General features: G+C 40.6%; 1 protein-coding gene across 1 annotated transcript in view; it reads left to right on the forward strand.

Annotated features, from left to right (window-relative positions):
• SCAPER (S-phase cyclin A associated protein in the ER) overlaps positions 1–22,426 on the forward strand; it is a 379,320-nt gene that overhangs the window by 90,107 nt on the left and 266,787 nt on the right. Inside the window, 7 exon segments of the mRNA XM_043987611.1 lie at positions 764–934; positions 5,738–5,813; positions 9,350–9,467; positions 9,722–9,833; positions 15,598–15,738; positions 18,361–18,516; positions 22,069–22,211. Of these exon segments, the coding sequence (XP_043843546.1) occupies positions 764–934; positions 5,738–5,813; positions 9,350–9,467; positions 9,722–9,833; positions 15,598–15,738; positions 18,361–18,516; positions 22,069–22,211 (917 nt within the window).

Genomic DNA, 22,426 nt, shown 5'->3' on the forward strand with positions numbered 1-22,426 from the left:
CACTGTATTGAGTTTTAATGATGTTTATCCCATACAATGAATGAAGTGCTTGTTTGATGTCTCATTGTATAGAGGTGACCTTTGGCAAGTGTCAAGCTTGTCCTTTTACCTGGAAAAGCTTACAATAAGGGCCCAGCAGTGCCAGTTCATTGAAGGTCAGCCATGCTAAATTCAGGGAGAAATAAGACCCCAGGTAGGGAAGATCTTTTGTGCAAAGCAACTTATGAAAGTAATATAACAGATTATCTTTGTTAATGGAGAGAGGGATTCCACATGAATGAAATTCACAAGATTATTGAAGTATTGAAGGGATAGTATTGTAATAGATAAAATTTCCAGTGTGCTCTTTAGCATATAAAATTTTATTTGTGTTATGAACTTATAACTTAATGAGTTATAATTATAATGTTATAACTTAATGAATGCATTTATCACTTTTTGTTTTGAAGTTTGACATCTAAGCTAACTAAATTCCATAATTGAAATTTCCATTAACTTGAAAGTGAATAGGATCTATGTCTGATATATTAAAAAGTAAATGCGGGGGCAGCTAGGTGGCTCAGTGGAGAAGCACTGGCCCTGGATTCAGAAGGACCTGAGTTCAAATGTGACCTCAGACACTTGACACTTACTAGCTACGTGACCCTGGGCAAGTCACTTAACCCTCATTGCCCCACCAAAAAAAGAAAAGAAAAGCACATACACACAAATAAATGTTAGATTAACTTTCCAGATGATCAGTGATTTCTGGTTTATTTTACAGTCAATGGCAGAAGTTCTTGCTAAAAAGGAGGAATTAGCAGATCGCCTGGAAAAGGCCAATGAAGAGGCCATTGCAAGCGCAATTGCAGAGGAAGAGCAGCTAACCCGAGAAATCGAAGCAGAAGAAAACAATGATATTAACCTTGAAGCGGACAATGACAGTGATTTTTCTGTGAGCATTCAGAATGTTTGCATAGGGTCATAGTTGCTTCAAGGATTTTATTCATTAGTGATTCTTTGATTCTAAAAATGTAAGCAAGGTATTGAATTTGAATATCAATGGGTTCAATTATAGACCTTTTAAAACAAACTGCTAAAGAAGAACAAAGAAGAGTTTGGTCTATTTTGTACATAATTTAGTGAATCATAGTTGCCAGTTAGAAACTAATTATTAATAAATTAATTTTACGTGCAAGACATATCATATAATCTATTTATCGAAATTCCTGATTAATGGAGGAAACAATACATTTCCTCTTGAAAAAAGTACTTGCTCCTTGGAGGTCGATTTTATGGGTCCCAGCGAGAGACAGATGACCCCTTTACTTGGCTCCGTTGGTAGATCTGTGATATTTGCTCTATAGCTGTCAGCTGTCCTTACCCACGTCATTCTTTACGTAAGGTTTTCAGGTCTTCTCCTGTAAATCCTCTACTAGTGAGCCATTCAGTATTCTAGGGTCCTCCTTTATATCAAAGTTCTTAACCTTTTGTGAGTTGAAGACTCTTTGGGCAATCTGGTGAAACCTATGGACACCTTTTCAAAATATTGTTTTTAAATACATAAAATACAATGCATAGGATTATAGAGGAATCCAATTATATTGAAATCCAATTATCAAATATGAAAAAATTTCATAGACTCCAGGTTAAAGGCTCTGCAGTCTAGCTCTATTGAAATTACATGGGTACAAATGGAACGTGCATGGATGTTATACTTATTTCTTATTCTCACCATGTGACATTTCCATCTTATTTTCTGATTATATATCTCTATGATTACAAGTTATCTACTGCTTTTTTTTGTGCAATTCTTCATTAGTAACATTTTCAGTCTTCACACATCTAGCATAATAAACCTCTCTATTACCCTTTGGCTGACCCACCATTTTAATTCTTTAGAGACTTTCAGTTCCATAACTAGCAGCCATTCTTCAACATCCCTGATAGACTATTGTTGTTAAAAGCACAGGGAAAATCTTGGGTTAATTAAAATTATCATGCAATTTACCAAAGATAAAACAGGCTGCTTTCCTTCTTGATTCTGGATACACCACAGTGCCTATTGGTGGATGAATTCTGTGGGTTGTCTATCCAATTGCATCGCAAACTCCAGACCATTGGCATTATTCTTCATTCACTTGGTTTTTCCTGTGTGAATGGCTGGATTGAGCTCTGCTCAGTGATTTTGGAACTCAGCAAGCTTTGGATCTGGGGTTTGATGAAGCTCATCATCAGTCTTTATCAAGAAGCATTGATTACAGTGGATAAAGCACTGACCCTGGATTCAGGAGGACCCGAGTTCAAATCTGACCTCAGACACTTAACACTTATTAGCTGTGTGACTCTGGGCAAGTCACTTAACCCTCATTGCCCTGAAAAAAAAAAAAAAAGAAAAAAAAGCATTTATTAGGCCTCTCCTAAATGTACTGTGCTGGGCATACAAATACATAAGGGGAACAACTGCTGCTCTCTAGGAGCTCACATTCGAATGAGGGAGAGGATGAAGACCAGGCATGCTGATTGTTTCCATTTTTTACCTTTTTGTCTTGTTCTTCCAACTTCATGACTTTGTTTAGTTGGGTCTTTTGCTCTTTGAAGCTTGTTTGGTCCTTTATTGCATCTAGCAGTTTTTTTCCAGGAAAACTGCTCCTAACCTTCTAGTGAAGCTTAGCTTCTTCACTGCTGCTAGCATTGGCTGTCATGTCAGTCAGTCAGTCAACAAGTATTCTTAAGCAATTCTTTGTGCCAGGCACTGTGCTTAGTCATGGGGATATGTGGAAAGCACAAAGGGTAAAACCCCAACAGACCTTGTGTTCAAATGAGGGATACTGCAAGGACACAGAAAAAGAGATACATACAGCACAAATATAAAGTGAAGAACCACAAATATGTACCAAGTTGTTAAATCCCAGTTAGCTGGGGAGGGAGGGCACTAGCAATTGAGAGGATCAGGAAAGGTGACATGTCCGGGATGATGGGGCCTGGGCTACATCTCAGAGAAAGAGAGGGGCTTGAGGTGGAGGCAGAGGGAGGGTGTTCTAGGAATGGAAATGGAAAGTGCAAAGTCTCAGAGATGGGGCTAGAGTAACGGGTGGGTGAGGAGCAGAGAGAATGCCAATTTGTTGGGATCGTAGAGTACGGAAGGGAAAATCATGTCCAATGAGACTGGAAAGAGAGTGCGAGGCGAGATTGTGCAGGACTTTGAAAACAAAACAGTCATTTATGTTTTATCCTAGAAGCTATATCGAGTTGATTGAGTAAGGAAATTAATGGTCATATGTGAGTTTAAGGAAGGTTACTTTGGCAACCGTGTTCAGGATGGACAGGTGGCGGGGGAAAACAATCAGTAGGCTGCTGTTGCAGTAACTAAGGTGGAAGGTGTTGTGAGCCTGCACCAAGCTGATAGACAGCGACAAGTAGAGAAGAAGGGTCAGAGCAGCAAGATCTGGCAACTAATTCAGTGAGTGGAGTGAAGGAGGGTGAGGCGTCCTGGCTAATCCTGAGCACAGGTTTGTATTTTCTTCTGTGGAAGTTTTCTGTGTCTTTGTCTCTTTTCCTTCTGCAGTTAGGAGTTCTGGGCAGTTTTCTTCTTATTTCTTAATTGCAGCATTCAGATTTTCTCACGTGTTCTTCTGGGAGACTTGAGTTGTCTTCACATCCTGTCTTCAAGATGAATATGATTGGTTTTGTAGAGATCATGTTTTCTCTTTACATTATTGCTTTTTTCCCCTCTTTTAAATTGTCTTTCACTTCTGTGCATTTGTAGCTGTCATTGACAAACTGCTTTCAGTGATATTTGAAAAATTGTGGAGAATTGGAGAGATACTTCAGGATTAGAAAGTGGCAAATGTTGTTCTTGTGTTCAAGAAAGGGAAGAGGATGGATTCCATGAGATCACGGACCAAAGAACTTGACTTTGATTCCTGGTAAAAGCTGGACCCGTGTTATTAAAATGATAGTTAGGGAATGTTAAGAAAAGGAAACCTTAAGAATGGTTCACGCTTTCCATCTTTGATTGGGTTACTAACTGGTAGGTCAGGGGAATGCCATCAATATAATTTACCAGGGGCAGCTAGGTGGCGCAGTAGATAGAGCACCGGCCCTGGAGTCAGGAGTACCTGAGTTCAAATCCGGCCTCAGACACTTAACACTTACTAGCTGTGTGACCCTGGGCAAGTCACTTAACCCCAATTGCCTCACTAAAATATATATATAAAATTTACCAATATTTTACCAAGGCCTTCATTTGATGAAGTATGTCTTGCTATATTTCTGGAAAAGGAGATGTGTGGGCTATACAGTAGTATACTTAGACGCATTTAGAATTGATTTAATAAAAAGTAGCAAATAATGGTTCTGTATCATCTGGGAAGAAGGTATTCAGTGTAGTGCTCCAGGGATCTCAGCGTGGCTTCGTGTGGTTTTTATACACGCACACACACCCATTCATTCATTCACTCATTCATTCATTTATTTCCATGCTCATTTATTTATTCATTCATTCATTCACTCATTTTAAAAATTATTGGTTGCTGCTTTTAATTTGGGTGTCACATTCTTTTCCAAGTATGTCCCTCCCCTCCCAATTATCCTTCCCTTGTAATGGTGATAAAAATTAAAAATAAAAGTTCATCAAAACCGCCCTAACTTTATGCCCAGTTGTTGAGCTTCTTCCCATTCTTCAGCATCTAGCTCACCATCAGCTATCTCCATGGAGCTTTTGTTCTTCAGAACTATCTTCTTCTGTACTTCTCTTGTGGACTTAACAAGTTCTGCTATATATTTGAATTATATATGTACATGAGTCCTGTGCCCCACATGATTGTAAGCTCCTCAGGGGCAAGGGTCATGTCTTACTTTTGAATGCTCTCCTGTGCCTTTCACAAAGGCTTTCAAAGAGATGATGACCCCATGTGACATGGTATGTGACATTCCACATCCATAGTCCTCTTTTCTGCTGTGAAGGGAGGGAGGAGCCTTTCCCTGCCTCTTATCCAGGGCCCATCCCAGTCTTTATAATTAGGTTGTTTAACATTCTTATCTGTGGCTTGCTTGCCTTGCTTTTCTCTGATTCTTTTAGAATAATGATGAATGGGGAGAGTCCTTGAGATCACTGCTCCCTGGGTGTGCAGTTCACCTGCCCCAGAGCCACTGCTTTCCTTACCACATAAGGTGTTTAAGTTTCACCTGTTGAGCAAAGATGCCCTTGACAGTCAGTCAGAAGTCTTGCCTCCACTTCCCACTAGCTGTCTGTCCTCAGACAAGTCTTCACTTTGGGGGCCTTCGTTCTCTTGTATATATGTCTAACTTAGATGTTGTTGTGAGGGACAGACTTCATCAGTCTTAGAGGGCCTTATCACCCTGAGCTGTTGTTAGATGACTGACCTGCTCTTGGTATTTCTTTGTTTAGTTCCTCTTTCTAACAGCTTATTCTTTCATTCCAAAAGTGGGATTTAAGTTCAGTGCTCATTCTAATCACTAGAGAAACTGCTGTTGAAGAAATTTAATATGGACTGTTAAATCTGTGCTTCAGTTTATAGCTGTATTGTTTCATTACTGTAGTCTGCACTGTTAAGATTTTTGTTAAAGCAGCGTCTAAAATTTTAACTAATTACAAGACACAGTTTTTCCTTTTCTTTTCCCAGTTTTGGTTAAGTCAGCTGTATTTGAGATTCTGCTAGTTTACACATACATACATACTAACTTAGAATTTTATTTGAAGGTTTGTATTTAAATTTTCCTTATTACATTTCAGGCCAGTGTAAGCAGTGGAAGTATATCTTTCTGTGGCATGTCTATGGACTGGAATGATGTCCTTGCTGACTATGAAGGTATATATATATATATATATAGCAAGCGAATATGCATGTGTATGTACTTACAAGCAGAGATGAACTTGGTAGAGTGCTTTTTTTCTCTTTTAAAAAAATGTTTTATTGATTCCTTTTGTTTTTACATGAGAGTCATTTCCTATTCCCTCCAGATTGAACCCTTACTTTTGAGAAAGAAAAATAATTAAGTACATTTGTTAGAGTGACCACATCTGGCTGTTGTATAGATTTTAGGGCTTTGAGAAGAACTGCCTGGCATCATGGTGCTTGTAGTTTGGAGAGAAAAGCATTCATTCTCTCTCTGCCTAGAGAGACGTTTGGGACTACGGTGATCTTTGGGCCAGAGGGCAGAATTAAATCTTGCCTAGGAGTTTGTCAAGCAGGTGCCCAGTCTTCAAGAGACAGAGTGAGAGTTAGGAGTGAGAATGTAAGATCTGAGCAGCAACAGTGGCCAGTGTGGCCTCCCCCACCCCACCCCACCCCCGCTGTGCAAGACATCACAACTTGGGCTAGAAAGGACTGGTGAGCAGGAGACCATAACTGAAAGGGGAACAAGGGAGAAATTAAAAAGGGAACCTCAAAGGAGGGTTGTGAAAGACTGTGAAGAATGAAAGGCAAGGTCAGGGTGGGCCATCTTTGCACAGATGGCCGGGACTAAGGCACGTTCTCCCAAAAGGCCCCCCTCTCCTCTTTCTCTAGTAACACTAGAGAGACATGAAGCTTTAAATGAGTCCAGAGAGTCCACGCTTCTCTCTGAATTTGAGGAGATTTCTAAGTGAGCTCTGCACTATTCTGATTTTACTAACAACTTTTCATCTAATATAATTCTGTAAAACACAGAGCAAGGGGCAGTACTGACCCAAGGGCCATTGTGTAGCCCCTCTGCTAAAAGTGAGACAGTTGCTTTAACAGGGCGTGGCTAATGAACTCTCCAGGCCCCGCCATGGTCCGGGTCCTCATCACTTCATGCTCACACTGTTTCTGTAGCCCGCTGGCTGATCTTCCTCTCTCAGGTCCCTCCCCATTCCAACCCATTCTCCACTCACTCAGCCGCCAAATGGACCATTCTAAACTACAATCAGACCATGTCATTCCTCTCCGCCATCCAGTGCCTTCCAGTGGTTCCCTGCTGCCGGCTGGAGCAAATAGAAAGTCCCCTCTTTGGTGTTTAGAACCCCCGTAGGCTGTCTCCTTCCAGTTACTCCAGTATCCCTCTCACTTCTTACAGTGGCACACCCTCCTTCCCACCATCCTATGATACTGACTTCTTGGCTGACTCAAACCAGACCTGGGGCAGTCTCCCTTGCTGTTCTCCCTGCCTAGGGCTCTATTTCTCCTCATCTCCACCTCCTGACTTCCCTAGCATCCTTCTAGTCTCGACTATGAGCCTGCCTTTCGAAAGACTCTTTCCCAAGCTCCCTTAATGCTAGCGCTATTTGGTCAATAAACATTTATTAAGCACCTACTGTGTGCCAGGTGCTGTGCTCAGCAGGGGTACAAGTACAAAAAGAAAGCTGGTCCCTGCCTTTAAAGAACTTGCTGTCTAAGGGAAGAAGACCCCACACAAGAAGAGCCTGATAAGGTGGGGGCCTGGTGGAGAGGCCCGAGAAGTGCCCGGACGTAGTAGTGTAGCCAGGTGAGAAATGCGGACATGTCCATGCTGAGCTCACGCCTCACCTGGTGGTTTGCAGAGGCGCCTCCGGGGCAGTGATGAGTATTGGGCAGGTGAGCGCCCACCATCTGTGCCTTGCCTGCCTGCCGCCCCACCTGACAGTGGGGCTCTTGGGAGCAGGGGCTGTCTTTGGCCTTTACTGTATCCTCAGTCCTAAACAGTACCTGGCAGCCAGAGGGGCTTGATAAATGTTTGCCAACTGATTCACAGATGTGAGAAAGGGAAGGGGGCAGAGTAGAAACAGGGGAAGTCTAGGTGAGGCAGGCAAGGGCCACTGAGGTTTACTCTACCTCTTCCAAATGGGAGGAGGGGACAGAAAGGATTGAGTACCTTCCCCAGCGCCACTAGGACAGTGAGGTGACACCATAGATAGAGTCATGGCCCCTGAGAGGAAGGAAGACTCCTCTTCCTGAGTTCCAGTCTGGCCTCAGACATTTAGTAGCTGCGTGACCTTGGGCAAGTCATTTCACCCTGATTGCCTCAGTTTCCTCATCTGTAAAAGGAACTGGAGAAGAAAATAGTAAACTGCTCCAGGATCTTTGCCAAGACAACGCAAATGGTGGCCCAGAGAGTCAAACACAACTGAAAAACAACTGAGCAATAGCAGTGCCACCCAACAGGGTTCATGTGTGTGTGTGTATATTGATAGACAAATTTGTATTTTGTATATATATATATATATATATACACACACACACACATACATATATATGTATATGTTGCAGGCATCATGTATATCGTTTTCTTGGTTCTGCTAATTTTGTTCTGATGTTCTAGGTGTTCAAACATCTAGATCTGGGATGGCCCTTGGAAGGAGGTCATCTATTCCAACCCCGTCATTTTACAGAGAGGAAACAGTCATGCAGATCTTTTATCTTCCCATGTTTATGGAAATCCCTTATATTCCTTATTTATGACTCTGGCCTTATTTGAGATCATGATTACAATGCAGGGTATAATCCTATAGGATAGGATCACATACCATAACCTGATAGGATGTTCCTATTTAAAGTGATTTACTGTGAAAAGAAACTCATAAGTGAATTCAGGAAAGATGGTGGAGTGAGAGATTTTCTGGGTGTGCTGTCCCCCTAATTACAGGAAATAAAAATTAGTGAAAAGCCCTCAGATTCAGAAATTCATGATATCAGGAAGAAAATAATTGAAAGGATTTGTCACAGAGCAGTTTTTACAGAATGATCAGTGGACCAACTCACAAGTCTCTCTCACTTCTCTCTTTTTTTTCACCTCAAGTGAACTGGCTGGTCCCAGCCACCCTTTCCTCTTCACGTATCTCTCATGGTTAGGGCAGCTCAGAACTCTCGGGGCTGATGTAATGACAGGTGCCCAGTTTTGGAATTCACCCTTTTATAGCTGGTATGTGGATGCGAGAGAGAGAGAGAGAGAGAGAGAGAGAGAGAGAGAGAGAGAGAGAGAGAGAGATCCCTGCTCACAGGGTGTCTGGCAGCCTGATCACTCTGTGGGGCTTATTCCTTTTCACTTGACTCTTCTTATCCCTTATACATTTTATTTGGGGTGGGGGGTAAGAAGTACTTTGTGGTGAGCTTTTTTACTCTTCTTTCTGACATTGCTGAGTTTTTGTTTTCTGGGGGCTCTTGCTCGTACTAGTTAGTGACGAGGGGAGGGCTTCCTTCCACTACTCGGATATCTGTCACTATCCCACCTTCCTAGAATCCCTTAGAGTTTCTTTTTATAGTAGATCATTGAGTAGGATTAGATGTTGTCTTTTCAACCAGTCAGTTTCAAAGTCATGATTTTCAAAACGTTCTGTTCAGACAAGGTCGTTCTCTGTTTAGTAACAAAAACCACTGGTTTTGTTTTTTTTTTTTTTAACTTTTGACAGCCCGGGAGTCCTGGCGTCAGAATACATCCTGGGGTGATATAGTGGAGGAGGAACCTGCCAGGCCGCCGGGACACGGCATTCACATGCATGAAAAGCTATCCTCACCCTCGCGCAAAAGGTCTGAGCTTTTAAACCTGATTTAATATTCTTTCTCTCAAAAGCAATCGGTCAGCCCAAGCCATGAAGAGCAGCTTTCACTTAATCTGTTCAGGCCCCTGCCCCTGAATATTCAGAACTGCAGGACTAAAACAAATAAGACTTGGGAAGAACAGGGTTTATTTTCCAATAAGTTTAATTGCTGATTTGCCCATAGGTTTGTTCATTGAATCTTCTGAAGCATCTACCCCTCATTTCTTCCTAATATGTCAACAGGACAATTGCAGAATCCAAGAAGAAACATGAAGAAAAGCAAATGAAAGCCCAACAGCTACGGGAAAAACTGCGTGAAGAGAAAACATTGAAGCTTCAGAAACTGTTAGAACGGGTGAGCTTTTTTGTCAGGGAGGGTGTCCCAGTCACACCTGTTGTCACAGCAGCTTCTCTTGTGGGTCGGCCACAGTAGCAGGCAGGTGGGCTTTCTTGTCTCAAGCCCTTTCTAGCTCTGAGCCATCCTCCCACAGGCGTTACACTGACCCTGGCATGTCCCTGCTCCCTGACTTCTGGGGGCTCCCTATTACCTCCAGGATCAAACATAAACTCATCTTCTTGGTGTGACGTCCTGCTTTTCTTGGTATGTGATGTCGCACAGCCCTCCGGCTGTTCTGGCCTGTGGCAGCTCCTGGAACACAAGATTGCATTTTCCAGCTCCCTGCCTTTGCCCTCCTTGTCCTCCTGACCTCTCAGCACCTCATTTCTTCGTTTCCCTGGCTCCTTCAAGACATCTTCCATGGGCCTTGCCCATTCCCTTTCCCTTTCAGAGGACCTTCTTCTCTGCTGAGTTATATACCTAATTATTTACATGTCTCTACCACAATGGACTGTGAGTTCCTGGAGGGTAAGGCCTGTGGGGTTTTGCCTTTCTTTTTCTCCCTTGCACTTACCACAATGCCTGGCATATAAGTGCTTAATGAATGCTTGTGGACTAAATGAATGTAAATTTTCCAAAAAGTGAGAGTTTTTATTTACTTGGATATGTTTAATAGAACAACTGATATTTACATTCTGCTTTCTCATTTGCAAAGGTTTTTATATACAGCCCCAGGAGGTGGGTCCTCTAGGTATTATTATTCCTATTTTAACAATGAGGAAGCTGAAATTCAGAGAGGATAAGGGGCTTGCTTGTGGTTACTGAGCTATTAAGTATCAGAACTAGAATTTGTCCCCAGGTTTGCTTGGTCCCACCTCCACTGGGTCATTTTGCCTCTTCATTGGGGAGGTTATAGGTGAGGAACTTGTCTATTTCAGCTGTGCATGGCCCCTTTGGGGGGAAAAAATTGACCATATTTTAGGACATAAAAATGCAGAAAGAAGAAATATGAAATGCATCTTTTACTGACCATAATGCAATAAAATTATATTCAATAAGTGGCCTTAGAAGCAAAATTTTAAAATTAGAGATGAAATAACAGTTCTAAAGAATGGGTGGGTCTGTTCTGGAGAGCAATTTGGAATTAAGCCCAAAGGGCTATAAAGCTGTGCATACCGTTTGACCCAGAAATACCACTATTAGGTCTTCTTCCCAAAGAGATTATAAAAAAGGGAAAAGGACCCACATGTACAAAAATATTTATAGCTGCCCTTTTTGTGGTGGCAAGGAATTGGAAATTGAGGGGATGCCCATCAATTGGGGAATGGCTGAACAAGTTGTGGTATATGAATGTAATAGAATTCTACTGTGCTATAAGAAATGATAAACAGGCAGATTTCAGAGAAACCTGGGAGGACTTGCATGAACTGATGGTGAGTGAGATGAGCAGAACCAGGAGAACACTGTACACAGTATCATCAACATTATGTGTTGATCAACTGTGATAGACTTGATTCTTCTCAGCAATACAACGGTATAAGATATTTCCAAAGGACTCATAATGGAAAAGGCTCTCCAAATCCAGAAAAAAAAAGAACTGTGGAATATGGATGCAGATTGAACCATACTATTTCTTTTGTTTTTGGTGCTGTTGTTTTTCTTTTTTGAGGTTTTTCCTTTTTGCTCTGATTCTTCTCTTATGACTAATGCAGAAATATGTTTAATGTTATTGTACATATATAACGTATATCAGATTACTTGCTGTCTTGGGGACGGGGGGAAGGAGGGAAAAAATTTTGAAACTAGAAATCTTATAAAAACAAATATTGAAAACTATCTCTACATGTAACTGGAAAATAATTAAATCCTTTTATAATTAAAAAAAAAGAATGGGTGGGTCCAAGAACAAATCATAGAAATAATCAATAACTTCATTAAAGAGAATGACCACAGTGAGACAACACATGAAGATTTTAGTTGTGTAGCCAAAGCAGAAATTTCTTTCCAAACAGAAATCTTGAAATTCAAAGAAATATTAAAAATAAAAAATTGAAAACAACAAAAAAAAGAATTAATAAAACTAGGAGATTTGCTCCCCTCCCCAAGATAAACAGTTTAAGTGGATTTATAAAAGCAAAGAAAAAAACTAAATGACCAATATCAAAAATGAAAGGAATGAATTTACAAACCTTGAAGGTACAATAAAGAAATTAATAGGAATGATTTTGTCCAGTTTTATTTCAGCAAAACTGATCAAGGGGCAGCTAGGTGGCGCAGTGGATAGAGCACCGGCCCTGGAGTCAGGAGTACCTGAGTTCAAATCCGGCCTCAGACACTTAACACTTACTAGCTGTGTGACCCTGGGCAAGTCACTTAACCCCAATTGCCTCACTAAAAAAAACAAAACCAAAACTGATCATCTAAAAGAAAAGGATCAGTACTTTCTTTTTAAAGTAATCAACATTTTTATTTATAGTTTTGGGTTCCAATTTTTATCCCTCTTTCCTTCTATCCCCTGACCTCTCCCTGAGGTGGTAAGCAATTAGATATAGGTTAAACATGTCGATTATGTAAAACATTACCATATTAGTTATTTTGTATATGAAAACTGGAATAAAAGAAAAAATGAAAGAAAGTGGAAAATGGCATGCTTCAGTCTGTGTTCCATTAATATCAGTTCTTTCTTTGGAGGTGGATAGTATGTTTCATCAGTAGTCCTTCAGGATTGTCTTGGATCATTGTATTGTTTTGAATAGTTAAGTCTTTCACAGTTCTTCATCAAACAGTATTGTTGCCTCTATGCACAATGTTCTCTTGGTTCCACTCTCTTCACTATAGATCAGTTCATACAAGTCTTTCCAGTCCTTTCTGAAATCGTGATAAATATTTCCAAAATATAAAATGCCCAGATTAATGGAACAAGAAAGCAAGAACTTAACCTAGTCTTAAAAAAAAAGAAATTAAACAAACCACAGTTGTATTCGCTATACCAAAAAACAAACAAACAAAAGGACCAAATGGATTTGCTTGTGAATTTTATAAGACGTTTAAAGGAAAATTAATTCCAAACTACATAGACAGTTTCAAAAAAAAAAAAGGAAAAGAAATCTATCAGATTTCTTCTGTGATTCACATATGGTCTTAATAACTAAGTTAGGGAGAATCAAAACAGAAAAAAATTATAGACCAACTTCTATAATAAATATTTATGCAAAAATTTACATAAGCAAGGAGACCTCAGTAATATGCACTGTTACCGGGTTGAATTTATAGCAGGAATACAAGGGTGGTCCACTATTAGGAAAACCACCTATTGGAGCAAAAACTCACTATTTGACACTAACTATTGGGAAGCTTTAAAGGAGTCTGGCAGAAATGAAGTTAGCTCAACATCCTTAACTGTCTACCAATATGAACTCCAAATGGGTACATTCTTTAATTACAAAGAATGACTTTGTAAATGAATTAAATGAGCAAGGAAGAAATTAACCATCAGGTTTATGAATACTGCAATAATTTATGATCAAAAAAGGAGATTACAGAAGATAAAATGAATAATGTTCATTACATATGACTTAAAAGTTTTTGCAGAAACAAAATCAGTGCCACTAAAATAGAGAAGCAGACAAAGGGGAAACAAAACACTTTGCAGAAACTTTTTCTGCCATTTTTATTTCTGATGTACATATAGGGAAGTGATTCAGATTTATAAGAATGATAGCCACATCCCCAACTGATTTATAGTCCAGTGTCTACTATGTGAGGCTGCTTTTCCTTAGAAATTCACTCTTTAACCTTTTTGTATTAGTAAAAGGCATATTTTCCATATATTTAAATATGCTACATATTATTACAGATAATCCTGTGTGGATTATGTCCTCACATTTAGTATATTTTTATGTATTCTATGTATTACAGATGAAATCTCTACAGATAGGAGAAGAGAGAGAAGGAGAGAGAGGGAGGGAAGGGAGAGGAAGAGAGAGGGAGAGAGAGGGAGAGAGAAAGATCGAGTGAGAGTGCCAGATCACTGATACTCTTGGATTATTTTTATATTTTATGATATGTATTTAATAGACATTAATTTATATATTATATTGTATACAACACACTTATATATAATATGACATTAATTTACCTATAATTAGTATTTAATCTGTTATTATATTTTAAAGTTGTCCTTTCTCTTATTCTTCTTATGCCTTACGAAAAATAATTTGATCCATGCTATGTCAGACTGTAATATGGAGCTGGGCCTAGTGAAGTGCTAGTGTATGAAACTGGCTTCAAAGCACAATATTCTAAATACAAAAAGGAAAACATTTGGAAGACCTTTGATTATTGGTAGTTCATAGCCTTTAGCATTATTTTTTGTTTTAATAATTTATCATCAAGGGGCAGCTAGGTGGTGCAGTGGATAGAGCACCGGCCTTGAAGTCAGGAGGACCTGAGTTCAAATCCGGCCTCAGACACTTAACACTTACTAGCTGTGTGACCCTGAACAAGTCACTTAACCCCAATTGCCTCACTTAAAAAAAAAATTATCATCAAGAGATGAAGCTCAAATGATTATTTTCACCTATTTTTGGCTATGTGCCATGTTGATGTTGGCATTTCTTTTCTTCTTGCTTGTTTAGAAATTGTTCATGATTTTTCATCCTGTTTCAGCATGTCATTGCAAACCAAGCCATGGAACTGTAGAGTAATGGAGAGAGAAGGAGTGTTAGGAGATCTGTGACTCAAGCCCTTGTGCCCTGCATTTTCCCCTAATGCCACCATTTTATATTGGCATGGAGTGTTTTTACATGTGTTGTATTCCTCATGAGTTAAGGAGACAGGTATTATTCCTGTTTTAAAGTTAAGAAAATGGAGATTCAGAGAAGTAAAGGTTCTGCGGCTTTAACTGCTCAAGCTGGAAGCAAGGTGGGACAGAAAGAGGATAAAATGAAGAGTCAGAATACAAGTCTTCAGAACAGGAGTCTTCTTCAGAATAGGAGTCTTCTTCAGAACAGGGGCCTTCTTCAGAATAGGAGTATTCTTCAGACTATGAATTGTCTTCTGACTTTACATTCTGCACTGTTTCTGTTCCGCCCTGTTCCCGCATCTCTTACAGAGAGATACCTGACAGGCAGAGGCTAGTTGTAGTGGTAAGTCTACAGATATAGTGACTTAAGTCAAAAGACCCAGGTTCAAATGTAGATTCTTAAAAACTGGGTAGTACTGAGCAAATTACTGTGCCTCTCTGGGCTTCACGTTCCTCGTCTGTAAATTGAGGAGATTAAACTCACTGTAGTGCGCTACAGGGCCATATTGATCTTCTTGTCACTTTTCTATGTTTGTGATTCCTAGTCACTGATATGCAGAGCACGTGTTCCTCCTCCAATAACATACCCCTTTAAACATACAAAGGTGTCTTCCTGCAGTCCTCTCTTAGCTAATTGAAATACCCCCGTGTCTTAAATCATTGTCTCTACAATGTCACGTCCAGAAATTCCATCATTTTCAAGACATCAGAGTGATGAAGTTTTTGTTTGGGAAACGTGAGGTGAGGGTGGTGGCGATGTGTGGTAGCTTTGGGAGGGGTGAGAAGAGAAGGGTATTGGACCATACATACTCTTCAGTGAGTGCTGTTTCTTTCCTTCACTATGGAACAGGAATCAATAGAAGGAAGATGCCAAAGCTCTCCATGTTTAAGTGAAATACCATTTTCTTGGTCACTTGTGTGAAGTAAGGAAGGCTGAGGGCCATGTTCAAATGAATAACATCAACCCTTTGTGCACAGGAGAAAGATGTCCGAAAATGGAAGGAAGAGTTACTGGACCAGCGACGGAGAATGATGGAGGAGAAGTTACTTCATGCTGAATTTAAACGGGAAGTGCAGTTACAAGCCATCGTGAAAAAGGCACAAGAGGAAGAAGCCAAGGTACCCTTCAGGGCAGTGAACTTGGTCATTTTCAAAAGGTCATAAATAGGACTGTCGTCCTCCAAATGTATGTACGGTTTTGCAGATTTGTATTCTTTTAAAGTCATCCTGTTCATTGTCTCAGGGTGTCAGAGGCACTGTGAGTACTCCTATGGTGACACCTCAAATGGCTCCCATTTTGGTGAGTCACTGTGGCCAACCCTTTGGTCAGGAATCTCTGTCTTGAGCTAGTCTGACCTTCACCTCACAAACACGCAGCCCCTACCCTGGGCCTGCCAGAACTTCATCTTTACTGGGCCTTTGGAGTTCTAGGGTCACGTCTGTGCTGCTCTAAAGAGTCAGAAAAGCACTTTAGTGGAAGCTTGATTTTTTTTTTTTTTTTCTGTTTTCCTCTCTCTCTTTCCTCTTGCCCAAATAGTACAGGGAAAACTGGAACTGTCTTGTCAATTTGTTGAATGGCAGAAATATGTGAATATTGGTATTCTATTTCACTTAATGAATATTTTTCACTTGGTTTAAATGGATTCCAGCCTGTTTTAGTTTCTAACACATCTACCTTCATTATTATTTTTTATGCTGATGTGGCTTCTGTAATCTTATTAAGGAAATCATGGTTTACATAATTCCTACCCAGACACATGTTCAAACTCCTGAACTAAATTGACATAGCTTACATGAGTGAGATTGGCTGATCTTTTTGGCTCCTTTATCCTTGAAAATCCAATTTAATGGAGCCCAGGACACATTAATAAAGTACTTACTGCTGGAAGATGTAGTCAGGAGACCTGTAGACAATTATTGCCTAGTTGATTCTGTAACTTTCAGTTGTTGGTTATTCACTCATCTCTGAAATCCATTCTCTAAATGTGTTTCTGCCTATAAACTACACATACGCAAAAAAATCCACCATTTTCCCTCCTCTTTCATTAGTTCCACAGATTTATGACTGAGTTCTTTCTAATAGAATGACACATCTATTGTAACCAGCTTGTGTAAAATGGTATCACTTTCTCATTCAGTATTGCCTAACCTTTTAGCTAGTGAAAGAATGTGGCTCTTCTTGCTATTAAACTGTCTTAGTTTGTATTGAGTATTTTCTTCTTGCTTAAAAATTATTAAAACTATTTTAGAATAATGTTTCATATTTCTGAAAAGGTTCTATTTCCCACTTGCCTCCTAAGCCTTATGAGACAATTAATTTATTTGTATTACTTTTTAATCGGTTAGAAGATTCCTTACTAAATAGCATAATGCATTTGGTTTTCCTTTTTCCGAATATTGCTACCCAGATATCAAACTTGGCCTTTTTTTTTCCCCTTGGGCATGGCCAGATATGTTCATTAAATTGGTATTTTGTACTCATAATTTTAAAAAAATCTTCATAGTTTACTCTTCACACATGAGTCCTTGAAGTACATTGTTGGTCATTTCCAACCTTATAGTATATTTTTGGTTTGTTTGGATTTTTGGTTTGTTTGTTTTTTTCAGGGCAGTGAGGGTTAAGTGACTTGCCCAGGGTCACAACAGCTAGTAAGCGTCAAATGTCTGAGGCTCAGACACTTGACACTAGCTGTGTGACCCTGGGCAAGTCACTTAACCCTCATTGCCCCGAGGGGGGAAAAAAAGAAAAAAGAAAAGATCATGTAGGTCTCTCCCTGCTATTTGGAGATCTACTCCAGATTGCTCATGATCATACTTAAGACTATTTGGCCTTTTCTTTCGGTAGAGAAGTTACATATTTCTCCCCTAATGTGGTTTCATATTGGAAGGCTATGCTAATGAAGGACTTATCAAACTGGAAAGACTTCTGATGGGGAACAAGTGACCTTTTGAACAAAGAGCAGCCTGAGCTTTGAGAGGCTTATTATCAGAAGTTAGTTACAAGATCATAATTTCCCCCAAAATTCATGAAGGATTTTTACTAAGGTATACACAAAGTGAGGTGATCTGCATCCTTGGAGAAAGTATCCACTCCTGATTAAATTACTATTAACTTAGATTCTTTTTTTTTTTAAGTAATAAACATTTTTTATTTATAGTTTTGAGTTCCAGTTTTTATTCCTCCTCTCCCTCCCCCCACCCCTTACCTCCTGCCCCTCCCTGAAGTGGTAAGCAATCAGACATGTACGATTATGTAAAACATTACGATATTAGTCATTTTGTACAAGAAAACTTGAATAAAAGAAAAAAATGAAAGAAAGTGAAGAACAGCCTGCTTCAGTCTGTGTTCCATCAATAGCAGTTCTTTCTTTGGAGGTGCATAGTTTGTTTCATCATTAGTCCTTTAGGACTGTCTTGGAACATTGTATTGTTGAGAATAGTTGTCATTCACAGTTCCTCATCAAACAATATTGCTGTCTCTGTGCATGATGTTCTCTTGGTTATGCTCACTTCACTATACGTCAGTTCATACAAGTCTTTCCAGGCTTTTCTGAAATCATCCTGCTTGTCATTTCTTATAGCACAATAATATTCCATCACCATCATATACCACATCTTGTTCAGCCATTCCCCAATTGATGGGTGTTCCTTTGATTTCCAATTCTTAGCCTTAACTTATATTCTGAAATGGGCCGTATTCAGTTTGAAAATTATTGAGTCATCCATTTCTTTTATTAACAGGTAAATGAAATTGCATTTATAAATACCTTGGAAGCCCAGAATAAACGTCATGATGTGCTTTCTAAGCTGAAAGAATACGAACAGCGGCTAAATGAATTACAGGAAGAACGTCAGCGCAGACAGGAGGAAAAGCAAGCCCGGGATGAAGCTGTGCAGGTAAAATTTAGCTTTGAGAGCTCTGAAATAGTAATTACTTAGAGTCATTGCCTTTTTTTTTTTTGGCAGGGTAATAGGGTTTAAGCCCAGGGTCATACAGCTAGTAGGCGTCCAATATCTGAGGCTAGATTTGAACTCAGGTCCTCCTGAATCCAGGGCTAGAGCTTTATCCACTGTGCCACCTAGCTGCCCCCGAGTCATTACCTTTTTTTTTTTTTTTGCGGGGAAATAAGGGTTAAGTGACTTGCCCAGGGTCACACAGCTAGTAAGTATCAAGTGTCCGAGGCCGGATTTGAACCCAGGTACTCCTGAATCCAGGGCCAGTGCTTTATCCACTGTGCCACCTTGCTGCCCCATGAATATAACTCTTTTTTTTTTTTTAGTGAGGCAATTGGGGCTAAGGTGACTTGCCCAGGGTCACACAGCTAGCAAGTGTTAAGTGTCTGAGGTCGGATTTGAACTCAGGTACTCCTGAATCCAGGGCCGGTGCTCTATCCACTGCGCCATCTAGCTTCCCCAGAATATAACTCTTAAAGAGCTTATATTTTAACAGGGATAAGAAATACATGCACAGAAATCTGTACAAAAGAGATAGAAAATAAATACAAAGTGACTTGGGGGCAGCTAGGTGGTGCAGTGGATAAAGCACCGGCCTTGGATTCAGGAGTACCTGAGTTCAAATGCAGCCTCAGACACTTGACACTTACTAGCTGTGTGACCCTGGGCAAGTCACTTAACCCCCATTGCCCCACCAAAAAAAAAAAATACAAAGTGACTTCATTTTAACAATCCTTTATTAAATACCTGCTGTGTGCAGAGCAGTATTAGCCTTTTAGTCTCCCTGTCTTCCTTCCAAGTACACCTTAGATATGACAGGAAGCTTCTTCTGATCTCTTAATTATTAGTGCACTTCTTTGTAAAATTCTTTGGTATGTATTATTGGTACATATGGTTTATTCTCCCATGTATAATATTAACTCCATGAAAGCAAAAATGGTTTATTTTTGTCCTCTGTGCCTAGTACCTAGTAGGTGCTCAATTAATGTTTGTGGAATTGAATTGAATTGTGCTTGGCACCAAGGGGGAAAACAAAGGGTCGGTCAGTTAATAGGCATTTATTAGGTATGAATCATGTCCATGGCACTAGGCTAAGCCTTGGGAATACAAACCAAGAGAAGAACGTGGCCCTTGCCCAGGTTGTAATGGGGGAGACAACATGCAAATACCTATGACCACAAGGTAGGGGGAGGTCATCCCAGAGTGGAGGTGCTAGCAGTGGGGGAGGGCCTCCTGCAGAAGAAAACCAGGAAAGCCACAAGGCACGGCTGAGGTTGGAGGCCATTCTAGTCACTGTGGAGGACAACAGCCAATGTGAAGGGATGGAGTCTGGGGATGGAGGAAGAACCAATATAACTGGTCACAGAACTTAGGCAAGGAAGATTGTAAAGGTGGGAAAGGGCTTCAGATGAGAGAACAAGGACTCTCTATCTGATGCTGGAGCTAATAGGGAAAACCTGGAGTCTGTTGAGGGGTGAGGGTATGGGAGTGCTGGGACATGGTCAGCCCTTCACTTCAGGACTGTCACTTTGGCCACTGAATGGAAAGGAATTCTTTCTTTTCTTTTCTTTCTTTCTTTCTTTCTTTCTTTCTTTCTTTCTTTCTTTCTTTCTTTCTTTCTTTCTTTCTTTCTTTCTTTCTTTCTTTCTTTCTTTTTTTTCTTTCTTTCTTTCTTTCTTTCTTTCTTTCTTCCTTCCTTCCTTCCTTCCTTCCTTCCTTCCATCCTTCCTTCCTTCCTTCCTTCCTTCCTTCCTTCCTTCCTTCCTTCCTTCCTTCCTTCCTTCCTTCCTTCCTTCCTTCCTTCCTTCCTTCCTTCCTTCCTTCCTTCCTTCCTTCCTTTCTTTCTTTCTTTCTTTCTCTCTTTCTTCTTACCAGTTCTCTTGATCTACAGCTGATCATTTTGTTGATCGGTTCTTAATGCTTTCAGAATTGTTCATTTTTAAAATGTTATTGATGTTATCATCTCACTGCTCATTTCACTCTCTATCACTGTACAAATCTTTCTAGGCAGGTAAAGTAGGAAAGGTAAGCATTGATTAAGCACTGACTGTGTGCCAGTTGCTCTATGGATATTATCTCATTTGGTCCTCACAATAGTCCCTGGGAGGTGGTTCTCTTTGAAACAGCTTTTTAGGACCAGAATATATGCCACCTTTGGCATAGGGACAGAAGAAGTCAGGGTCAGATCCCTGGGGACACTCTTGCAGAGGGGTAGGAGGAACTCTGTGAACCAGTGATGGAGATTAAGGAGTGGTCAGAGAGGTAGGAGAACACTTGGGAGAGACTTGTCACCAAAGACATAAAAGATGTGGAGAATGTTAAAGGGAGGGTAGGGTCAAACCATATTAAATCATGCTAGAATAATAGCATTTATAGAGCAGAGCCCTTTACAAACATTACTTCATTTCAACCCCACAACAACCCTGAGGGAGATGCTGTTATTTTCCCATTTTACAAATGAGGAAACTGAGGTGGATGAGTTTAAATGACTTGCCCACAGATAGTTTCTGAAACGATTTGAACTCAGATTTTCTGACTCTAGGCCCAGCAGTCTCTCAACTGTGCCACTACAGGCCTCTCCTGTCAGATGCTGTACACAGTTCATGTGTCCTCCTCTGATGAAGCCCTTGTAATGGTGTTGAGAGAGAATGGGGTCCAGAACCAGGATTTCTTGTGTGTACACTGACTTCATTAATGCAGATTGCAACTCATCTCTCCCTAAGAGGGAGTTGCCTGGAAGCATTCAGAGGCTTAGAGACTAGGATGTGTCGGGGCAGGACTTGAACCCAGGGCTTCCCAAATCCCTGGCCAGCTCTCTGCTCCTCTTACTGCTTTTTAACAATGAAGAAAGTCAACTTGGGGGCATTTCATTTGTCCAGTGAGCTTCACTTTGTAGACAGAATCTGAGCCTCAGAAAGAAGCAGCAGCAGTTTGTAGAGATCCACAGGACGGTCTGTGCTGGTGCTTTGGCCTGGGAGCCCAGCTTCCTTCCAGTGCCTGTCTCAGGAGCAGTACACGCTCAGCCGCGCTCAGACAGCCTGTTCTCAGAAAGGTCCGAGATGTGGAATGTCACTAAGAGTCAGCAAACAGGCCAGCATTGATGCCGTGGCCCTGTGTGCAAGCGCATACACACAGTCCAGTGTGTGTGTCCCTGCTTGCTTCAAAAGCACCATGGGGGACCCACACGCAGAGCAGATAAAATTCCATTTTGTAGTTTTGTATTAATTATTTATCATGTTGTGTTATTAAATCAATAACCTTGTGATTAAATCATTTTGTTGCAGCAAATCATATGGGAAGAATAAGTTAGTTTAAGACTGATGTAGTTTGGCCTTTGGGTTCAGTTTGCCACTGCTAGGAATGTGTTACCTGTGGCTTAGGCAGAAATCTACCCCTGTATCTGACTAATCTCTTGGTCTATGAAAAGAGTGGAATGACTTTCATTATTTCTCAGTTGAAAACCAATATCTTTGGAAATGATGATTCTGACATTAGGAACGCAAACGAGCGCTGGAAGCCGAGCGGCAGGCACGGGTGGAAGAGCTGCTGATGAAGAGGAGAGAGCAGGAGGCGCGCATCGAGCAGCAGAGACAAGAGAAAGAGAAAGCCCGGGAGGATGCAGCCCGGGAACGAGCCAGGTAGCACCCCCCACACCCCCGTGATGCTCGTGGTGGCCTGCTGCCACTGATGTACTAGCAGTTCTGTTGCTGCTGTGAAAAGGTGTTGAAGCATTTTCCTTGGACGGGTGGGTAGGAATTACACTCCACGTTCTTACCCATGTTGATATGAATTTAGCATGTGGAGCCCCAGTCCAGATCCAGTCCCAGCACTCCTTGCTCTGAAGCCTAGGAAG

Source organism: Dromiciops gliroides, chromosome 2, assembly GCF_019393635.1.
Source record: "Dromiciops gliroides isolate mDroGli1 chromosome 2, mDroGli1.pri, whole genome shotgun sequence".
NCBI lineage: Eukaryota > Metazoa > Chordata > Mammalia > Microbiotheria > Microbiotheriidae > Dromiciops > Dromiciops gliroides.